Genomic DNA, 22,890 nt, shown 5'->3' with positions numbered 1-22,890 from the left:
TGTGTGTGTGTGTGTGTGTGTGTGTGTGATGGTGTGTCCCGTTCAGCCTGCCTACTCTCTGTAGCTGTTCCAGCCACTACATGGAGAAGGGGAAGGGGAAGGACAGGCAGCTGAGACACGGCGTTTCCGAGTAGCGCACAAGCCCTGGTGGGAAACACAGTGTGTGTTAAAAAAAAAAAAATCACAGCACCGTTTTTTTTTTAAATTCTATTGACTGCATTTAATCCCTCACCCGGTCCCTGAAGCCTATAATTAGGTGAGAACCCGCTCGGGAATGGCTTCGTCTCCGAGCGGCGGCAGCGGCGGTGGCGGTGGTGGTGGTAACTTTGATTGCGGACTCGAAATCAAAACTCGGTCGGTGGAACAAACCCTCATCCCGCTGGTGTCTCAGGTGAGCTTTCTGTCTGAGCGGCTGCTTCCTCTTTAGAATAAACAAATCAATAATTAAGTAAATAAATAAACGAACTAACTCGTGGTGTAGTATTGCGTAGCTCACATTGTGTTTATGTAATGAAAGTTTGTGTATTGTTCTGCTGCTCGGGGTTTCGGGTTTAAAACGAATCACAGGAGCCGGAGAGAGGAGGAGGAGGAGGAGGAAGCAGGTTTTCTGGGAAAGTGGTTTATTGCAGTCTTTGGGAACTCATCCGGGGGTTGCCGGGGGGATTAGGGTTAGGATTGTGGTTGGGGTTAGGGTTTGGGTTGTGACTGGACTGGTGTTTGTGTTGTGGTTAGAGTTGGTGTTGGTGTTGGGGTTAGGGTTATGATTGGGATTGGTGTTGGGGTTACAGTTATGATTGTGGTTTGGTGATAGGGATACAGCTATTGTTGGGGTTAGGGTTATAATTGTGGTTGGTTTTGGGGTCAGGGTTATAATTGTGGTTGGTTTTGGGGTTAGGGTTATGCTTGGGGTTAGGATTATTATTGGGGTTGGTTTTGAGGTTAGGGTTATGCTTGGGGTTAGGATTATTATTGGGGTTGGTTTTGAGGTTAGGTTTATGATTAGGGTTGGTTTTGGGGTTAGGGTTATGATTGGGGTTAGGATTATTATTGGGGTTGGTTTTGGGGTTAGGGTTATTATTGGGGTTGGTTTTGGGGTTAGGGTTATGCTTGTGGTTTGGTGATAGGGATACAGTTATTGTTGGGGTTAGGGTTATGGTTGGGGTTAGGGTTATGATTAGGGTTGGTTTTGGGGTTAGGTTATGGTTGGGGTTAGGATTATTATTGGGGTTGGTTTTGGGGTTAGGGTTAGGGTTATGATTGGGGTTAGGATTATTATTAGGGTTGGTTTTGGGGTTAGGGTTATGGTTGGGGTTAGGATTATTATTGGGGTTGGTTTTTGGGTTAGGGTTATGATTGTGGTTTGGTCATAGGGATACAGTTATTGTTGGGGTTAGGGTTAGGGTTATGTTTGGGGTTGGTTTTGGGGTTAGGATTGTATTTGGAGCTAGGGTTAGGGTTATGGTTGGGGTTATGGTTGCGAAACCGGTTTATTGCCATGTCATTTGTGTCCCTATGGGTTCAGCCTGGGTGTAGTGCAGTCTGACACTCTGGATTAGAAAACACAGAGCTCATGTTTCACCACCCCCATGCTCATGCATGTGCATACACACTATTACACTTGCATACAGCCTTTGGATCATAAAGCTACTTCCTAAAAATACATGTTTAATAGGGGTTTTCCCCACAACAGAAACCCCCCCCAAAGGGTGAAATTCTAATTTTTCACATCTTTAAAAATCGAGTTATATAAACTTCTTCCTTTCTTGCTTACAAAACTTGAAAAACATGAAACAACTCACATGGTGATGTGACAGACATTTTATATTTTTCCTAAAGTGCACCTAAAATCATCTGAAACCTTTCTTAAATTTATTACAAATAAAGCGTGTATTGAGTGTATTACTAAAAGTAATCTTGTTTGTATTGAATAGTTCAGGATTTCCAGGCAAAGAAGAGAATGTCTTTGAAAGATTCATCCTGTACTAGTCTTGTGATCAACCAATTAAATGCTTCATTCAATGGGTATGTCCCACCCCCTGGGGTGTGGATTGTACTTTCAGCTCGTTAGCAGCCCACAGGCTTCCTGTGTGATCTTTCTTTTTACATCTCTGCCTTTGCCGCGTGGGGGGGTTTGGGGGGTGATTCACCCCTGTTAGGATCCGGTTTCGATACGATTCAACGCAATGCAATGAAAATAAAAATATGATGGTATGATATTCAATATGGTACAGATAGTTTACTATGATTTCTTTGGTAGTAATTTGCTATTTGTAGTGCAAATAAAAGATGCAGCTCTACCTCTGCCATGTTAATCTGTATTCTGTGTGACTCTCAGGACACGCCTTGGTCTCCATAGCGATGATATACGTCATATTTACGTAGCAGCCACGGCGCTGAGAGAACACGCTCGAGAAACGGTTTAGCGGAGAGAAAACGATCTACATATCAAATATTGGTCACAAATTATGAGTCACTCTCTGAGTGATTAAAGTATAACGCAACTAATATTAATTATACATAAATAAATCGTAACTTTTATACTGATGTATCGATGCGAATCTGTGAATCTCACCACCTGGCTGCATGGCAACACAGTGCTGTTTTTTTGTGGGTTGAACAACATTTTAAAAAAAAATTTTAAAAACAGTGCCTGGTTACATTTAAATACCACTCTATTCCTTCCCTGACCTCTTGGGTACATCAGTTTGGACACAAACCTCTCGCTTTGCCTTGTGGGGTTTCAAAAGTACGCCAGATGCTCTGCATTTCCTTTTCACATGAGACTACAACACGGCATAACTCCTAAAAAATAGCACATCATGTAGTTGATAGCACTGTTTCAACCAGATATACAGTTTTGGCACTCAAGGTACTCGCCCATGCGACTCTGTAAAGGTCAATAGTGTTGATGGTGAGCGCGATGGAGTTAAAAGGTCAGTGATAGAAGGTTTGCCAATCGTCCATTCAGTTAGCAGAAGAAAAGAGGGAGCTTTTCTGAGTGTTCTTTCGGAGCCTTGCAGAGCTCAGACAATAAGCTTGGCCTGATCGTAACCCTTCCCCCTTTCTAGGGATTTCGGTCCATTCCTTGGGAGCTCATTTCAAATGTATGCATGCAGACAAGAAGAGGCTGCTGAAACCCAGGAAGCGCCTGCATGCTGTCACAACAGCTTATGGAGAAACAGACGGGAATGGATGATGCGTCATTGTTGTAACAGTACCTCTAGATCACCAAATCGATGTAGCTGCCTATTTAAGAAGCCGTTAGTTCGAACTCTGTGCAGTTAGTGAATATCCAGCTTGTGGCTGAAGGTCCGTGGGAAGAACAGTTGTTTTTCCTTCTTCTAGTAATTTTTGTCAAAAGTTTTCTTCAGTGAGGCGTTTCTTTTTACCTGCTTCCCACAGCGAACATACAGCGGCGGTCGGGGTTTTATCCCGGCCAATGAGTAAATAATCTCTGTAAATATAAGAGCAAGTGTCACGCTTCAGCATGGAGGCTGTGCAATGCTGTATGAGTGTGCGAGGGAGGTGCACTGATAAACCAGGGAGGAAATGAAGTGAGAAGTGTGTGTGTGTGTGTGTGTGTGTGTGTGTGTGTGTGTTTGCTCATTTGGAGGGATGTGCAGTCTGTGCTGATCTTCTCCCTCTCTGTTATCAGCTTCACTCCCATGGCTGTGAAAAAATCATGCCTTTAGACTCCGAGACCGCACGCTCGACCGAATTTGCTTTCCTGCCTTGTCTGCGTCAGCTTCTAGATCTGTTCTAGATTTTATAATATTCAAAATAATTATAATTCAAGAAGAACTTAAGGGGCCACCCTTATCCTTTCGTAGCCTGGTATGGCAGGGACATATCACGGATAACATATTTGCATTGGGGGGAAAAAACAATTGATATAATTCTATATATTTATTATGTGTTTTACTTTTATTATTTAGAAAGCGACCAATAATTTGCGACCAATATTTGATTTTAATATCAAATCTATCTTTTGAGCGCGTGAATGACGTACCACAACACTACGGAGAGCGAGGCGTATTCTAAGAGTCACATAGAGTCTCGTACAGATTGACATAGCAGAGGTAGAGCTGTAACTTCCTGGGGACAGACAGGAAAAGAACATCTGGTTTTATTTCATCCTTTATTAAAAGATTAAAAGTCAGAAGGCAGTAAAATAAATTGATGATTTGCTGGCTGTCTGAACCAAAGAAATCAAAGCAAAGCATCTCATCGGTAGCTGCTTTATATGTGTCTTTAAAGTAACGTATTGTTGGCTCATGTAGATTCACACCTCTTATACAATATATACTATTTTTAAGCATGCAGAACAAGAACTCTGTACCCTCTGGTCAATTTTGTCTTCTGTCCCGTCAGTGCTCTTTCACCTGTGCTTCTCCAACTCTCACACTAATAATGGTGCTTTTCCTTTGAACAGCACAAACGCCAAGCCCACACTCATCACACTGAAGATTTTTGAACCAGAAAGGAACAAGTGTGTATAAATCAGTAGACCAGGAAACCCACATGATTACGTGTTGTACACATTAAAATGCGCTACAAGGTACAACAATCTACCAGGAACTGAGAGAATACCTCAGGCCAGCATTCAGAGGTATACCTTTAAAAAAAATCCTGTCGAGGATTCAAACAAGACATGTTTTCCTTACTGTTTTTGGCCTACATGGGTAAAAATGGACTGAACCAGCTGACTACCCTGTCATACTATAATTAAATTATGTCGGTTAAGATTTTTTTTTTAGCGCAGTCAGTTAGGTTTGACGACCAGAACATTGGACCAGACAGCACATTAGAGCTTTCATTTGCGTCCACTCCTGAGAGAAGCTGTTCCATGCCAGCTTTAAACAGGATGTGTCTGACTGCTTTGATAATCGGGACCAATTTTAGCTCCACCCATATGTCCGCATTAGAACGGTCACCAAATAAATCCTGTCTGTTCTAGCATGACAAGTGAAAATCACGTCAATGCGGATGTTTGCAGCCAATTTGCTGAGCTGTCTGATGGAAAAAAAAGTGCTTTGGTGGGTTTTTATGTGGATATTTTTTGAAAAGGGATTTTTGACGTCAGAACACGAACCTGTGTCAAGCTGTGTTATAAATGTGCCAGGATTTGGATTATCATGGCTGCTGAATTGGATGTTACTTTGTGGTTTGTATTTTGTGCACCTCTGGAGCACAGAGGGTTAAGAGCCTTGGTCAGGGGCCCCAAGAGTGGCAGCTTGGCGATACCACGGCTTGAACCACCGACCTTCCGATCAGCAACCCAGAGCCTTCACCGTTGAGCTAGGTTATTGCTATTTGTATTCTTGGCATATTAACAAGGCATTTGACATAACAGTTTATGACAGACTTCTGTTTATATTTTTTTTTGTGGCCATGGGGCTGTTTTATGAGACTATCTAGGTAAACATCTCAAAACATCTATATATATATGTGTGTGTGTGTGTGTGTGTGTGTGTGTGTGTGTGTGTGTGTGTGTGTGTGTGTGTGTGTGCGTGCGTGCACGAGGCCTGAAGGACAGAACTTTGTATATCTCAATTTGAGTTTCAGTTATCTTACAATATCACCGGACTGGCTTAAAATAGCGTTTAGAGTGCACACTTCACAATAAATGGTCCAGCCTACCTTATAAACAGAAGATTTGTTTCTTATTGATACCATTCACACGTTCTTTGTCATTTGAAACATCCCTATCTTACACTATATAGACAAAAACACATTACTATGTGCTTGTTGAACATACCATTCAACTTCCTGTTTCCTGTTATAATAACCTCCACTCTTCTGAGAAAATGTTTCACTAGATTTTGTGGCGATTTGTGCTCATTCAGCCAGGAACATTGTTGTGCCAGAACAGGTTTGGGTCTCCTAGTTCAAGTGATGGAAAGATTTTCTTTTTATTGCATCCTAAGCCGTCAGAAGAGCTAGAAGAGTCTGGAAAAGTCACGTGTCCCAGTACCTTTGTCCATCGTCATGTACGTTAGTCTACGGTGGCTCTCACTAACTTTTTCAACTTTTCCTCTGTGGTTTATTAGGTTAGCTCGTCACGCCCTGGTGTTGCACGATCTCAGATCTAAAGCCAGGACAGGATTTATGAAGGTTCCACTGAGTCTTTGATCTGATCAGCCCAATTCTGAAATCCTGTAAAAAAGAAAAGGCTCATTATTACATATTTGTGCTGGCTCTGTCTTTTGTTTTTGCCAAGCTGAGCAAGTTTTTTTTCTTCCTTCACCCCCAAAAAAGCCATAATTGGCCTGAGAGTTCTTTTTCATTCTTTTGTCGACCGTTCATGCATTCGTGAATACAGAGGCACTTGCACTTCCGTAAATGAAACCGTTATTAGGTTGTGAATGCGTGGGAGTATTCGGTTAAACACACAAAACTCAGGAAAATTCCGGTTGTACAGGAAGGCCGATCTTTTTACAAACTAGCTTACATTATTTATTTTTAAAGTGCTATATTTTTCAATTATTTTGGTTAAATTAAGAATCTGAAATTTCTTGAAGGTGAAATGAGCAGGAGTAAAGGATAAACTGCTTGCTTACTTTGGCAATGCTGCTGATGAAAATATCGGAGTTGTGTGCGTAAACCACAAAGGATTACATGGCTGAGTACCTCCACCGGGAACAACATGGGCGCCGTGTACTGTGTGCAGAACCGTTGGTTGTGAGTTTTGTGTGCTATTCTCATCATCTCTGTATTTACTTATCCAACAAAGGCAAAACTCGGAAATGGTCAAATCTACAGCCAACTACAACCCAGTCATCCATGTACAGGCTTACATGCAGGCACAGGCTAATTGGGCTTCCCAACAAGTTGTGCTTGTCCATGTATTCTTCATCCCTGACTTGACAGATCCCACAGAGGGATGTGTTTGCTTTGAACAAGAGATGCTGTCAGTTTATGCCCTGGCCAACAAATGGTTGCATTCTCTTCCTTAAATGTATCTTTTCGGTGGCTCCCAAGCGAGCTTTTGCGTTGTCACTATGAAAGGCAATATGGATCTGATGCCCTTTTGCTCACTGATGGAGCCTTAATATAATACATAATAGCTTCTGGAACTCCCCATCTATACAACGTCCAAGCCAACTATTGGCTGTTTGCTTTACTGAAAAGGCCACATGTCAAAAAATCTGCCAAGAAAACTGGATATAGTTTACAGCCACATGGCCATCGGGAGCGTATCTCTGAAGAGTGTAGGGGGTCCCCAAACTACGGCTCCCACATTTGGAACAGCTCTCTGAACAATGCCAGAGACATATAAATTTTTTTTTATTTCATATGTTTTAATCATATCATATCTGTATTTAATGATGAAGTTTGGCTTTTAAACTAAAATTTTCCCTTAGTTATTAATAGAGGTCAAGGCACCGATAGTTGATTGCTGAAAGTATCTGCGATCAGCAAAAATCCGAACCGATAGTTTTTCCAGCTTCCGGGCCACTGTCATTGCGAGAGCGGCCTCTAGAGGCGAATCACTGACGCAACATGCTTTTACGTTGTTTTTACAAGCAAGATGATCTTATCTTTATTACTTAAAATATGTTAAGTATAGAATTACATCCAATAATAAATATATTCATATTTATTTCTTTTAGAAAATGTATTTATTTTTGTAATAGATTTGAGTGCTATTTTACATGGAGTGTGTTTGTGTCGACCCCTAGTTATTAACCAAATTATTTTTTAGATTCACCCACCGTCCTTATGCAAAAATAAGTAAGTAAAGATTTTGATTTCAATAGCAATGAATATGAAAAAAGGTCATTATGATTGTAATAATGCTCTTTTAATAGATATATATCCCTTGAAAAGTAATGTTTATTTGTCTGTAGTGTTCATAACAAAATAATAAACTAATTCAGCATTAGGAGGCATAGTACATACATTTAAAATCATAATCAAGTCTCCATAGTAATACTGGTAGTCACTTCTGCCCATGCCATTTTCTGGTAAAGATCGACCCGACCCCTCATTAAAGAAAGGAAAAATGATGTGGACCTCACAGAGAAATGTTAAGGGACTCCTGCTGTAGGTTGTCAGAAAGGATATCTTGCTGTCATGAATGCATGGGTGCAGTTATCATTTGCAACATGAATCCAGGATACGACTTTCCCGATCCGCATGTCTGATTCAGGAGTATAAGGTGATCTGTCTTTTTTTTTTTTTTTTTTTTTTGACACGATATGTCATATTGGAAGAGCTCCAAGATGCATTTCTTTACTTGGATTTGCACGTATAATTTAGTAGCCGAGGAGTCCAGGACAAGCAAATTTAATGTCCAGGGTATTATAATGCCTTTCTTTCTATTAATTGCCCAATGAACAAGAAGGTACGACGGCGTTTTAGTGCCACATTCAATTTTCTTGTAAGAAATCTACGAAATACGAAAATAAAGTTGAAATAGTTTGCGAATAAGGTTATAGAAATACAAAATTAAAGTGGTAGGATTTTTCTCAAAATACTGGTTAAATCGTACTGTAGGTTAGAATTTAGCAATGAGGAAATTCTTTGACTTTCGGCACATAAACACAGAGTTAGAGTCAGTAGACGGACATTGCAGCGGTTATTCAGAAGAAAATAAATCTGACAGTCATTGAGAAAATCGCCTCTTTTTTGCAGTCTGAAGGATATCGATGGTTACATCTGTATGCTATTTTGAAGAGAAGGGTTGTGTTGTACAGTATGTTGTTTTTCAAGAAACAATCAGTATGATTATCAAGGCAAAGAAATTGACCCTGAAGGAGTTGAACACCGACGTCGACAGTGGGGTTCAGCTGGGGTACGGGGTTAAAATATTTCAACTTTATTTTCGCATTGCTACGAATTTATTCTCGTTATCGTAGATCTTTTCTTAAAATTTTTAAACAGGGCACTAAAACGCCATTGTTAGAAGGTTCTACATCCAGAAAAAATACTCCTTACTGACTTTTAACATTTTATTTAGCATCGAGCCAAACAACTTAATAGTTTTTTTTAACACACTTTACAACAAGCATAGCTTAAGCTACCCTTTTTGATACCACTATCTGTGGCAAAATCATAGCATTTGCAAATGTTTTGAAATTACTGATAAAATAAGTGCAAAGTGTTTATATCAAAGTGCCATTGACACTGTGGTTAAACATAAAACCGTGACGTAAACAAGCAGATGCAAGTACAGAGTCACGTAGTTAAAATTAAAAACCTACAAAAACATGCTAACTCTTTTGTCAAGGGCGCAGACATGATGTTTATTAGAAACTTTAATAAAAGAAGAAAATAAAGAGTTTCTATTAATATATTGAATTAGCTAGTAGCATCAGCTACAATTTTAGCATAGTCAGTTACATTCTAATATAATATTAGCATACATTAGAAGGTTAGCTAATACATTTATTACATTCTGTTCACCCATAGATGAAGATTGTCCTTTCTGCATTTGGCAAAAATATTTGGTTAATAAAAGGATCCTACTGAGTAGGTCTTGTGTATGCTTATACTAGCGCATAGCTGATTGTAATCTTGGCCATCCACAGTAAATACTGTAGGATTGTAAACTTTTCCTCAGGCGCAAGTGATCTGCACTCAGTGAGCCCTTCGGTGTTATTTTCACTTTGCTCCACCACCTTTATTAACTCGCTGACATTTCAACTCATCACTGTTTACATTTCATTTGTTAACCAGACAGGAAAATAAAGAGTTCATTTTTCCCCCCCAGAATGGACAGGCATGTCGACTATTCATTCGTATCGTTATACAGTGTACACTGGCACTGAGACAGTGCTTGGCTGCAGTTGCCTGGTCCGTGGAATGTGAGGAGTTTGTGACGAATACCCCACTTACCTTACTAGTAATTACAAAAGCCTCATTATTCTCCTGCCAGGGAAGCAGATAGAAATATATAATGGCTGATGCATGTCCTCAGGATGAATCGGTACATAAAGCTCTGGAGATTCATCTCTAACTAACGTAACTCGATCTGATAAATAATAAAACAATCTGGCAGATGTGAGCATGTTTTCTTATACTAGAGAAATAGACTTTCTAATTTATTTCAAGATTAAATTTTTGGTTGTTGTTTTTCCTAAACAATATTTCCATTTCCAGAAAACATCAAACCAACCTGTTATCTGTACCTCTTCAGGAGATTTATCAATATTTTCTCATGCAGTTTCAGATCTGCTTGCTAAAACAAGCTCCTCTCGGCTTGCTATAGCTTTTGATGTTCCAAGGACACAGAGGTTTTATTGTGCAAGTCTGGCAACATTTGGTTACTTGATATTTTTGGTTCTAAACACATTGAGGTATATTTTGCCTTCATATGCATATCTCTGAATGATATGCTGACCAACACATTTAGATCTTGGTGGGTAAAAAGTGTTGATCAGTATCTATCAGGGGTGTAACGATACGAGTATTCATACAGAACCATTTCGGTACAGGGTTTTCAGTTTGGTGCACATGTGTACCGAATGCAATCCTTATTTCATCCGAGTTCCCTCACGAACGTATTAAGTGGCGGACCGCAACTTTAGTTTAGTCTCCACCTCACACTTTCACCGCAGCGTAACTTTAAAAAAAATTATTTTGATTATTTGAAAACATACACAACAATGCCAGGGATATAAAAAAAAAATAAAAAAAATCTAGAATTTGCGCAGTGTCACTATGGCGTCTTCCTCTATACCAGAAATACGATTTGTAGTGCGAAAAATTCTCTTAAAAGTAGAAAATTCTCCCAATTCTGCTTGTTCGAAAGAGTAAATGAATAAAGGATGGAAGTAAAGAAAACGTAAATGTAATAATTTTAACAGTGGTGGGCCGTGCATTTGGTACCTGGGACTTCAGTGGGGACGTACCCGACTTAATTCACCTCTTAATACCACCATCACGTCACAATTATAGAAACCATCAATACAATACAAAAACGCAATAGAACAGGGCGTGGCATCACAGAGCGAGAGGAATTTCACATATTGAGGGTGAAAACCATTTTACTAAAGCAAGCTCCAAACCTCTACACTACAACCGCAACTGTGCACCTACATCATCTGGAGCAGTTCAGAATCAATATTTGTCTAATAGCATGACAAAAACATTAAAATGTAAATAAAATTCAACCTACTCACTAGAGATGCAGACTCATAATTTGCACCGCTCCTCAGAGGCTGTAATCCGGTGGTACCGCTCGTATTCACTGGTCTGGAAGTGGAGAACAAACCCTTTCCCGGGCTGAGACAAGCTAGCTAGCTTCGGGGTTGGCTGACCTCTCCTAGCCCTCTAGCTTTTCCTCAAAATTGATTTTTAAGTATGTCCTCGACCAAATCAATTTCTCTTCCTCCGTAGGTGTAAAACAGTCTAACTCAGATGTATTAATGTGTACACACAAGTTTTACCAGTCGAACTTGGTTGTAACAGTTTCCGTCTGACCAACCAATCAGAGGACGGGGAACAATGCTGGCGCTATTCTGGGCCAGCTAGCTGGCCCTGTGAGGTGAATTTGAAATCTGATTGGTTAAAGAAACAGACCCATTGCTCATATAGTCTAAGGTACATTGGCCGGCACTACTGAGTGTGAAGGCCCTGGGAAGATTAGATTGACATGGCAGCACATAAAGGCTGAAATCTGATTGGACAAAAAAAATCTAACACTCACATACACGTACTCGAAGCAGTGCAGCCAAAAGAAACACTATGAAATGAAGAGAATAAACTGTTGGGAATAAAATAATACAATACTACCTGACAGCACGTCATTGCATTTTAATAATAGTGTATTTCAATAATTTGATTAGGAAATTTGAAAATATTTCATTTTATTTTTTATAAAATATTTTACAATAATATTTTATATTATTTAACCAACCAGGCATTTTATTTTAATTTGTTTAAAAAAAATCTAAAGTGTTGAAGTTCAAAAATGTTAAACTGCGTTAGTTTACCGAAATGTAACTTAAACGTGATTTAAAAACCGAGGTCCGTACCATGAATGAATTGTGAATTTTGTGTACCGTTACACTCTTACTATCTCCATTGTAACCAGGTAAGTAATTGTTAGTTCAGTTAAATAACCATATAAGAAGGGGTTTGAGAACACTTAAGAATGTACGGTCTGGTAAACACAAATATACAAAGAAAGGATTTAGAAATCAAAGTATTTTACAATATGTTATTCAAAATAAACACTTTATATATCTGCATTCCTTCTGCAATCCACAGTTATGTTTGAACCATATTTATCGCTCCAAGATATGCAGATTGCAGACCAGAACCTCGTCCAGCATGAAGTATTGTTAATGGATTCCTCGTTAGAAATGAGTTCAGCCCAGTTGAAAATGGAAGCTCATACCTATGACCTTGACTATACAATAAAGCATAAAAAAATAATGTTCGAGCCTTGCTTTGAAGGTCTTGCCGAATTTCTTACTCAGGAGCGTTCCAGATGAGCTTTACATGATGAATCAGAGCCTCAGGTGGTACAGCAAAGTCTTTTGTGCAGGATGAAACCCCCCTTCCCCCCCCAAGCTTGAAAGTTAGCTTCTTTTATAGAGTTATTTAAAAAGGAAGTAAATTGACTCCCTTTAAATCATCCAGTAGTTATCCAGCTGTAACTTTTGAAGTCACCCCATTGGACCGTGCCCTCTAATTATATCTCGTCGTAGTGGAGCTCATGTTGAAATTGTCGAGTTTTGGACAGATGTGGAAGTTTTCTTTACAGAATAGTAAGAGCTGAGTAGAATTCATATTCGTTCTATTAATATAAAAGCGTCTCATGTTTTATTTAGAATTTGAACTTAATTTTAACATTGTATTGTAACATAAAGCTCATTAAGTTGTGTATTGTGCACCGTAGCCATACAATTAGGATGAAAGAAATGAACTAAAAAAAAAAAAATAAAATAAATTTATATATATATATATATATATATATATATATATATATATATATATATATATATATATATATATATATATATATATATATAAATATTTTATTTTATTTTTTTTTTTTTTTTTAAAAAGCATGGAATTTATGAACCATTTGTTTTCTCTGTTTATCTGTCTGTGCTTCCTACAATTGTCAGATCTACAAGCTGCCCCTCGTGGTAATTAGTTCCATCAGTCATGTCACACTCGGGCCAAAGGGATTAGTCTTGTGCATCGCTCTGCTGGCCGTAGAAGCAAGGGTACTGTGAATTCTAAATAATGCTAACATTAGCCATGCACTCAAAAGCATTGGCCACCATGCTGTCCGGCTCCCCGATTCACATTCATGAATATTGATTACTGGCTCTCGGAGCAGGGTCCAGTTAGCTGCCAGGAGGCTTTGGAATCTCTCATGCCTGACTGTCTCCATGCCAGTGTCTGGTGTTTTTTTTTATCCTTCTAGCAGTGGTTGGCTTTATTGGAAGACATTCTGTCTGCTGTCATCTGCTTCTTAGAGACAAATAGGTAGTGAAATTTGGTTGGACAGGACAGCTGGTTTTGCAGCTTTAGACCCTCTTGGTGCCATGGACACGAGTTGCTGACAGCTGGGGTGTATGCTAACAGTAATGGTACTGGAGTCAGACATTTCTACTTTTACTAAATAGCTTGCATAAATTATTCCATTATTAAATTGGGCACAATAAGCTCATTATAATGTTAATTGTTTGTACTCCAATATGTTCAGAAATCACTTTCAGAAATATGTTCAGAAATCAAATCTAAATTAAGTCTGAAGGCAAGTGTGAAAGTGTCTTAGCTGGAAGTCTAGGTTGAATCTTGAATTTTAAGGCTCTGTACAAGTCAGAGACAAGTCTCGAGGCTCTGTACAAGTCAGAGACAAGTCTCGAGGCTCTGTAAAAGTCAGAGACAAGTCTTGAGGCTCTGTACAACAAGTCGGAGACAAGTCTCGAGGCTCTGTACAAGTCAGAGACAAGTTTTGAGGCTCTGTACAACAAGTCAGAGACAAGTCTCGAGGCTCTGTACAACAAGTCAGAGACAAGTCTCGAGGCTCTGTACAACAAGTCAGAGACAAGTCTCGAGGCTCTGTACAACAAGTCAGAGACTAGTCTCGAGTCTCTGTACAACAAGTCAGAGACTAGTCTCGAGTCTCTGTACAACAAGTCAGAGACTAGTCTCGAGGCTCTGTACAACATGTCGGAGACAAGTCTCGAGGCTCTGTACAACATGTCGGAGACAAGTCTCGAGGCTCTGTACAACATGTCGGAGACAAGTCTCGAGGCTCTGTACAAGTCAGAGACAAGTCTCGAGGCTCTGTTCAACAAGTTCAAGTTGAGTTTCAAAGTTCTCTGAAAAACAAGTCAGAGGCGTATCTCGAGTCTCTGTACAAGTTAGAGACCAGTCTTTAGAATCTACAACATGTTTGATTCAAACTGCGAGTTGCTGCACAACAAGCCTGAGTCGAGGCTGGAGTCAATATAACAGATCTGATCCTAGGCTTGAGGTTGCTAGCCGAGTTGCGACTGGAATCTTAGGGTTGAGTCTGATCTGTCTGAGCTGTAAGATCCTGTCAACTGTTAAATATTTAGTCATGAAATGTAATTAACTTTCAAATCCCTGTAGCATTGTATTACAAATGAGTAAATCTCTACTGTATAATTTATAGGGAATACACTGCAGTGCTACACTGCATAGGGTACAGTCTTACTCAGAAACAAAACAATATCTGAATGAAACTGACATTTAATGTGAACGAAATGCAAAGCATTTAATGTATGTGTACAGTGTGCAGTGTGGTCACAGCATTCCAGGTTGAAGATCATGGTAAATTTCTGTGTGGCCAGGGGATGTCTTCACTAAAAAGCGAGAAAGGAGTCAGGGTCAGAGGTTAACCCTTTAGGGCTAAGACCCGAACGCGTTCTCCATTTCACTGTATTGTGTGACTTATTTCCGACAGACTTGAACGTCTGAGTGCTGTAAATATTCTGCCAATAAATCATGCTTCAGCTACTTTAGTGCAATTTAGATAACTTTGAAGTAAAACCCTTTTAAAGGATGACTTTTTAATGAGCCTTTCTGACTGATGTAAGTGAGGAGACTAAAAAACTAAAAAAAAAAAGACTAAAAAAAACTTGTCTGCAGGTTTCGGTTTGCCCGGGGGAAGGAATGTATGCATGAACATGTGACATTGCTCCAGGTTTGCTAAGACCTTAAACGCTCCTAGAAGCTAATCATATATACGCCAGAGAAATCGTCTCATCAGTGTGATTATAGCTTCGCATTCAGTCAGGATCAATATCTCATTCTCTCAGGTTTCCATTTTTCTTGGGTAAACAAGGCCACTATGACACACCTGGCATTTCTGTAATCAATTGTTCCAAATAAATGGAAAATGATATGGAAATAAACCCACATGGAGGGAACCCTTTTATTTTGGGATATCCCATTTAATACATGTATTAAATGACTGGGTTAAGAAAGAACGATCAGGCAGGCAATTTCTAGGGTAAATAGCACACTGGTTAGCAAGTGTTTCTTGTTTTTGTTCTTATGGAAACTATATAGACTTCTATGTGCTAAAATATCAGATGTTTTATAAGTCTAGCATTTAAAAATATCTGATTTAATTGAAAGGAATTCTGATTTCAAGATTTAGAACTGATCCAGTTTACAATGAAAAACCACAACACAATTAAAAAGAACGGTTTAGCGACGAGAAATCGATCTACGTATCAAATTTTGGTTACTTTCTAAATAATAAAAGTTTAGCGTATCTACTAATAATTATATATAAATAAATAGGTTTTTACCAATGCAAATATGTTTAAAAACAATGCATCGCGATACAAATACCAACTTGTATGCGATTCACATAAAACATTTGTGCCGATGCACCAATGTGATTCGTTGAATCTTATTATCTCTAGAGTATACAGTAAAATTACAGTTTTCGATCCCTACTTTTAGACTTGATTTCATACATTTAACTTCATGAGCATGGAATCTGACACCTTTTGTGAACTGAAAATTAATTTACTTTAGAATTAACCTGAACCTGAGGCAATAATGCCAAATTCGTAACCCGAGGTTCCACTGTATATCTATTTATTCACCGTCCATTTAAAAAACTATCGGTAAATTTATTGGTTATTGACAAGAAAGGTCCATCGGTATCAGTTAAATTAGAACAGTTGTTGTATGCACACAGAAGTGAAGAATGACATGCCATTCACTGAGCGTTAAAACCAAACGCCCCAATGGCCACTGATATTATTCTATATAAGGAAATCACTGTCCAGGCTTGAGTTGTCCAGAGAAAAAGAAACGTTTTACTGATTTGGCAAACAGGACATGTGCACATACCAGAACCATTCCTTTATCCCTTAAATATTCAGTCTTTCACTGTATTCCGCTTCTCAAACTTTTGTATTTCTTATGAGATTAAAGCTTCTTTGTAAAGGACCAGTGAGATTGTGCAACGTATGACTTTACTGCTACTACTCTCACTGAGTGGAGTCGATAAAACAAACCCACAGCCTCCTGGGAAAACACAGGCACAGTGTAGAAACACAAAGTCATGTGCACAGAGGAATGTCTTTTTTTGTTTTTGTTTATATAAACAATTTTATATAAAGTGCCTGGTTGGTTTAAATAAAAAATCAAATCAAATAGATATATATATATCTATATATATCTCTATTTGATTTGATTTTTTATTTAAACATTTTATTTTTATATATATATATATATAAATGTAATTTTAAATATACATGTTACTCATATAATCTGTATTTGAGAATAAAAGTTGGCTTTCAAACTAAAGTTTCCCTTAATTATTAATAGAGGTCGAGGTACCAATAGTTGGAACTGCAAAAATCCATACCAATCATTTTTCCGGCTTGCGATCCACTGTCATTATCGAGAGCGGCCTCTAAGGGCCAATTACTGTAGCCATGTGCTGTTTGTTTTTACACAAGACTGTGCGCTGCATGGAGAGCGCTATATTATATTTATTATTCATAATTTATGAATGATATAATTATATTTATCAATGAATGTATTCATTTTCTTTTACTTTAGCACATTTTCTTGATTCAGTAATGTTTTTTCATTTTGTAATGTACTATTTTACATGTAGTGTTATGTTTTTCGGCTGATTCTGTTATCGGCAAGTACGATCCAACATGGCTATCGGTATCGGTAAAATCTACTATAGGTTGACCTCTAGTTATTCGCATAACCAAATTATTTGTTAGATATAACCATATGCATAAGTCAGTGTTTTGATTTTAATATCAATAAATATGAAAAATTGGCATTATGATAGTAATAATGCTCTTTCAATAGGTTATCTCTAGAAAATTTACGTTCATTTGTGTGTACGGTGCAGAACAAAACAATAATCTAATCTAGCATGAGAAGGCGTAATAAATAAATGTAAAATCATAATGAAATCTCCGTAATAATACTCCAAGGCATGTCATTTTCTAGTACACCTTAATGAGAGGAAAAATTATGTGGCCCTCACAGAAAAAGTTTGGGGACCCCTGGATTAGATTGTAAGCTTGTATATTATTTACCCTTATGGTTAAGTGAGCTAAGTGTTTCTGTACATCATTTTTTTTAATTATCATTTTTATTTTGGGTCAGATGAGAGCTGAGCTTTACCTCTTTACCAAATCATACTTCCTTGCAATTAAATTCCCAGTCTTTACCCAAGAGCAGCGCTCCCATCCGCAGAAGTGCGAGGTCAAATCGGAGGTTTCTTTTCACTCCTCATCAATCAGGCCAGGTGATGAAGCAGAACGGAAAAAAGAAAAGCACGGCAAAAGCTTAACACGCCCTTAAAGTCTCTCTTGTAACCCTGTTCAACAAAGGCAGCCTGTGCTCTTTCTCACTCTATCTCTCTCTCGCACTTGCCGCAGTGAGTCACCACTGAACAATCCAGCTCGGCAATATGTTATCTCTCAGAAATCATCCACAATACGATACATCTTCAAACACATACCTTACGGGCTCATATTCAGCTGTACTCCCTTCGCTCTAATCTCTATGGGAACCATTGCGTGAAAAATTGACATTTTGTAATTAGAAGATATACCAGATAAGCAGCTAGCGAGGCTAAATGATGACGCGATGGCGGTTTTGCTGGAATGCTTAACTGTTTTGTTTCACATTAACCAAAACAACCACCTTGAACTGATGTGTTTTATTTAAAGCCTTAAACTAATCACTAACAGTTAAGCATTCCAGCGAAACCATCATCAAATCGCTATTTAGCCATGTGGAACTCGTAACTCATTAACGTATAATTCTCTGTCTAACTCTCATCGTTTTTTTAACAAGCCATGTCGATACTCCATCACTTTTCCATTCATTTTACACAGTGGTGGGCGGTCAGGGCCAGTAAAGCCTTCTCTGCAGGCCTAAACACTATCAAAAGCACTGACCTACATTTACATCCTAAATTCTAATATTTGTTCCATGAAATTGTATTATTTTATTTCCAACAGTTTATTCTCTTCATTTCGTAGTGTTTCTCTTGGCTGCACCGCTTCCAGTACGTGTATGTGAATGTTAGATTTTTGTTTTGTCCAATCAGATTTCAGACTCTATGTGCTGCCATGTCAATCTAATCTTCCCAGGGCCTTCACACTCAGTAGTGCTGGCCAATGTACCTTGGACTATATAAGCAATGGGACTGTTAAAACAATTAGATTTTATAGCCAAGTTCGACTGGTAAAACATGTCTGTAGTGCACTGCACACATTAATACATCTGAGTTAGACTTTTTTTATGCCCACACTGGCTGACTGAGGAAGAGAAAATTTATTTGGTCTCGGACATACTTAAAAATTCATTTTCCAGAAAAGCTAGACGGCTAGGAGATGTCGGCCAACCCCGAAGCTAGCTAGCTTGTCTCAGCCTGGGAAATGGTTTGCTCGCCACTTCCAGACCAGTGAATACGAGTGATACCACTGGCTTACAGCCTCCGAGGAGCGCTGCAAATTATTAGTCTGCATTTCTGGTGAGTGGGTTGTATTTTATTAAAATTTTAATGTTTTTGTCATGTTATTAGACAAATAATTGATTCTGAACTGCTCCAGATGATGTAGGTGGCACAGTTGCGGTTGTAGTGTAGAGGTTTGGAGTCTTAACTCGGTTTCTTGCTTTAGTAAAATGGTATACACCCTGTGTGAAATGCTTCTCTCTCTGTATTGCCACGCGCTGTTATATTGCGTTTTTGTATTTTATTGATGGTTTCTATAATTGCGACGTGATGGTGGTAATAAGATGTGGATTGAGTCGGGTAAGTCCTCATTGAAGGTCCGGGTACCAAATGCAGGGCCCGCCACTGGATAGTAGGATATCTGCAAGAGCGAGAACAAAAGTTTATAAGACGGTGGCGAGACCTGTTATGTCGTACTGTTTAGAGGAATCAGCAGAGTCGAAGATGCTGAGATTGTCATCAGGAGTGGACGAGGATGGACAGGATTAGAAATTAGTTTATCAGAGGGACCATTCAGTTAGGATGTTTCGCATACAAAGTGAGAGGGTGCGAGTGAGATGTTTTGGTCATTTACAGAGAAGGTACATGGGGTATATGGGTAGAATAATGCTGAGGATGGAGGAAACGAGGAAGGGCAAGGAGGTGGTTTATGGATGTGGTTTGTTTCATAGATCAGACTTTGATTTTGTTTATAAAACACTATATGGGAGTCCTAAAGTCTCCAGCTACAAGGTGTTATCAAAAGGTTTTGAGACTCACTCTGTTTACAAGAAAGCACTTTATCTATCTACGTTTACAAACTGTTACCTTTAAAATAGTCCCAGTGCAGAGCAATTCAGCAATCTTCTTTTTGAAGCGTATGAAGCACCTTCTGCGATTTGCGCTGGATCTCCGCAATGGTGTCAAAAACGCTGACCTTTGAGCTGATTCTTATCTTCGGAAAGAGGCCGAAGTGAGATGTGGATTGGTCTCAAGTTACATAATGGTTTTGCATGTGCCACTCAAAACACCTCAAAACAACTTGTTGCAGCATCGCCATTTGTCAGTCGTATGACGTCAAACGTCTCTGGGGCAGATTTGCCCAGTTTCGCGCAGAATTTCACGTGCCCTCTTTGTTCTTACTTGAAACGTGGTAACGCAAGTGGTCACCAGTTAGCAGCATTAGTCTTTAAACTTTTTGACACCACCTCGCATAGGATATCTTTTGAATGTTTTACTTGAACTATGAGACTTAAACCTGTTCTAGAATGGCAATGCTCCTGAGCACTGAGCCATCTCCATTAAGATATGCTTTACATAGGTTTGGAAGGATCTCCTGCTCCAACCCTATTGAACATATTTGGGCAGAATGTGAACACTGACTTCACCTCAGGCCTCCTCACTTCACCTACATCGGTACCTGACTTTACCAGCGCTCTTGCTGCTGAATCACAACAAGCACACTCCAAAATCTAGTGCAGCATCTTCTTAGAAGAGTGAAGGCAAATGGAGTTAAAGTGGAACAAATATTAGAAAAGGACATACAAATCTTATAGACAAACACTGAAGGCCAATGAGTGACATGGCAGAATACAAAAACAATGAAGCTTCCACTTAAACCCACGTTAACCATATCTACATGGTGCACAGAGACATTGACGATGCTGAGGCAGTGTGGCTACTCGATCTGTACCGGAACCACGTTCTGTAACGCATCTACTTCCTGTTTGAATTATGTCAAAAAAAATGTACACTAGTATCGCCTATTTATAATTTTGTTGACTACTAGATCCGTGCTAAAGATAGTTCTTTACTAATGATTCTCTAGATATAGATTCATAAAAAAAATAAAAAATTATTATATTGATTAAATTGAGTAATTGAATTATTATTTTTTTACAATTTAAATAGTTTACAGTTTTAGACCACATTTCGGTAATACAGATGTGTATATAAGTGTGTGTTCTACTTAACTGTCCTACTTATTTCAGCATACTTTATCAAATGTCTGCATTTAAGAAGCACAAGATTTATTTATTCATAAATGAATTCATTCCTCTCATCTTTTATTTATTCATTCACACAAAAGTTCTTGACGCACTACATTTAATGCAAAACAATCCATGTGGCTAGAGTGTCGTAAAAACAGGAAGTGGCAGCGATTTCGCACGTTCGCAGTACAAAAAATTGCACCTCCGGGCACAGAAGGCTCTCAAGTTTTGAAAGCCCCAAGCTTGCAAGGGTGAGAGTAGTGCACTGAGGGAGGCCTGTACTAACAGGAAGATCTGTTTGCAGCCTTTATTTTAACCAAAGGGTGTTCAAAATGTGTATTTGAAGAGCGACAGGCTGGATAATTGGATACAGGAGATTGAATCCAAGCAGTGCAAAGCCTGATATCTCCAGAGTTTGAATTCTTGTTTTTTTCATTTGTTTTGTTAGTGCAAGTTGATGGGGGAAATTCGGAAACTTTACAATGCTTTATAGCTGTAATGTAGTCTCTTGCACTGTATGATGTTTAAAAAAACATCCATAGTCATGTAGGTTTAGCGACTAGGCACTTTTTTTTTTTCCAAGGCCACATTACCAACATTACCTGTGTGTCCTTGGTCCTCAGTAATCAAGCTTTGTGAGGACCTGAACTCTCTGAAAGGGAGGTATTGTACTCGGTTGAATGTGCTCGATGAAAAGAAAGTGTGTAGGAGTTGAAGCAGGGAACGAGTATGCAACCTTCAAGAGGCCAGTTCTGTGGAGGACACACGCGTCTTAGTCAAACATTAAAGGGGAACCGTAGCAGAACTTAGACAGCACATGCGCGAACGAGCTTCCGGTTCTTTATGCCTCATGAGTGAGCGTGTGAGATTTGAGGATAATCTAAAAATCTTTGCCTCATATGAATTCCAGTCAGTATTCATGCTCACTGGTGAAGTACAGAGGGATAACAGGTATAGAAGTTGTAAATGGATAAAGAAACACTGTAAGATAGTATTTAGTGTTTTATGCCATTTGGCAGACACCGTTATCTCAAGCAACTTACAATCTTGATTGTACAGCAGAGCAGTTGAGGGTTAAGGACCCAGCGGTGGCAGCTTAGTGGTGGTGGTATTTGAACTAATGACCTTTTGATTAAAAGTTATACATCGTAACTACTGATCTACCCCTAACTGGAGTCATCATTTCAGTGTACGTGTAGGTTAGGGGTCGGCAACCCGTCCTATCGGGAAATAGTAAAATACCGTATTTTCTGGACTATAAGCCGCTACTTTTTTCCCCACATTTTGAACCCCGTGGCTTAAACAACGAAGTGGCTTATTTATGAATTTTCCTGGGTTTTTCCCGGTTTCACAAACTTCAAGCCAAAAAACTGAACCCCATAACATTAGACCAATGAAATTTCTGAACGGAAACAAAAAACGCACCTCACCTGTGTTCTGAGCTGCACGGCATCGGGAGACAAAACTTTTTTTTTAAACGCACGACGATGCCAAAAGATAAACTCCTGAGAGAAATAGTTGTGAAAGGAAGGAAGACAGTGAACAATGATTTTCTTGGTCGGCTTTTGTTTAGATACAAGCTGTTGTAGCGCGTTGAGTCTGGGTGAAGGGAGAGCTCGCTAACTCCAGTTGCAACAGAAATCATATAAGCACAGACAGGTTTCCAAAACTTGTGCTTTTTTATTATTCTTGGCAACAGCATTACGGGTTAGTCAAAGAAACTTAGAAATGAGCATCAGAAAATAATAAGGACAATTTCCTCGGTCTCCAAACATGCAGTAATAGCGGAAAAATGTGGCGGCAGGCTATTCCCAAAATGCCGCTCTGCTCTTAAAGGAGCCACAACATATTTCACCCGTTACACCGTGTAACAGACACTGTCTTTCGTTAAAGCCTGTGTAAAGTTCATAAGTTGTGGCTTATAGACAGGTGCGGCTTATTTATGTTCAAAATAAAAATCTTTGTAAA

At 39.0% G+C, this 22,890-nt stretch overlaps 1 protein-coding gene across 1 annotated transcript in view; it reads left to right on the top strand.

Annotated features, from left to right (window-relative positions):
- The first annotated feature begins 263 nt into the window (after positions 1-263).
- The window catches only part of ctnnal1 (catenin (cadherin-associated protein), alpha-like 1), a 79,495-nt gene continuing 56,868 nt past the window's right edge, over positions 264-22,890 (top strand). Inside the window, exon 1 of the mRNA XM_046835594.1 lies at positions 264-391. Within this exon, the coding sequence (XP_046691550.1) occupies positions 275-391 (117 nt within the window). The 5' untranslated portion in view covers positions 264-274. The remainder of the gene's footprint in view (positions 392-22,890) is intronic.

This window comes from Silurus meridionalis, chromosome 22 (genome assembly GCF_014805685.1).
Source record: "Silurus meridionalis isolate SWU-2019-XX chromosome 22, ASM1480568v1, whole genome shotgun sequence".
Classification (NCBI taxonomy): domain Eukaryota; kingdom Metazoa; phylum Chordata; class Actinopteri; order Siluriformes; family Siluridae; genus Silurus; species Silurus meridionalis.
Note: the sequence above shows the minus strand (reverse complement) of the source record. Positions and strands in the feature narration are given on the sequence as shown.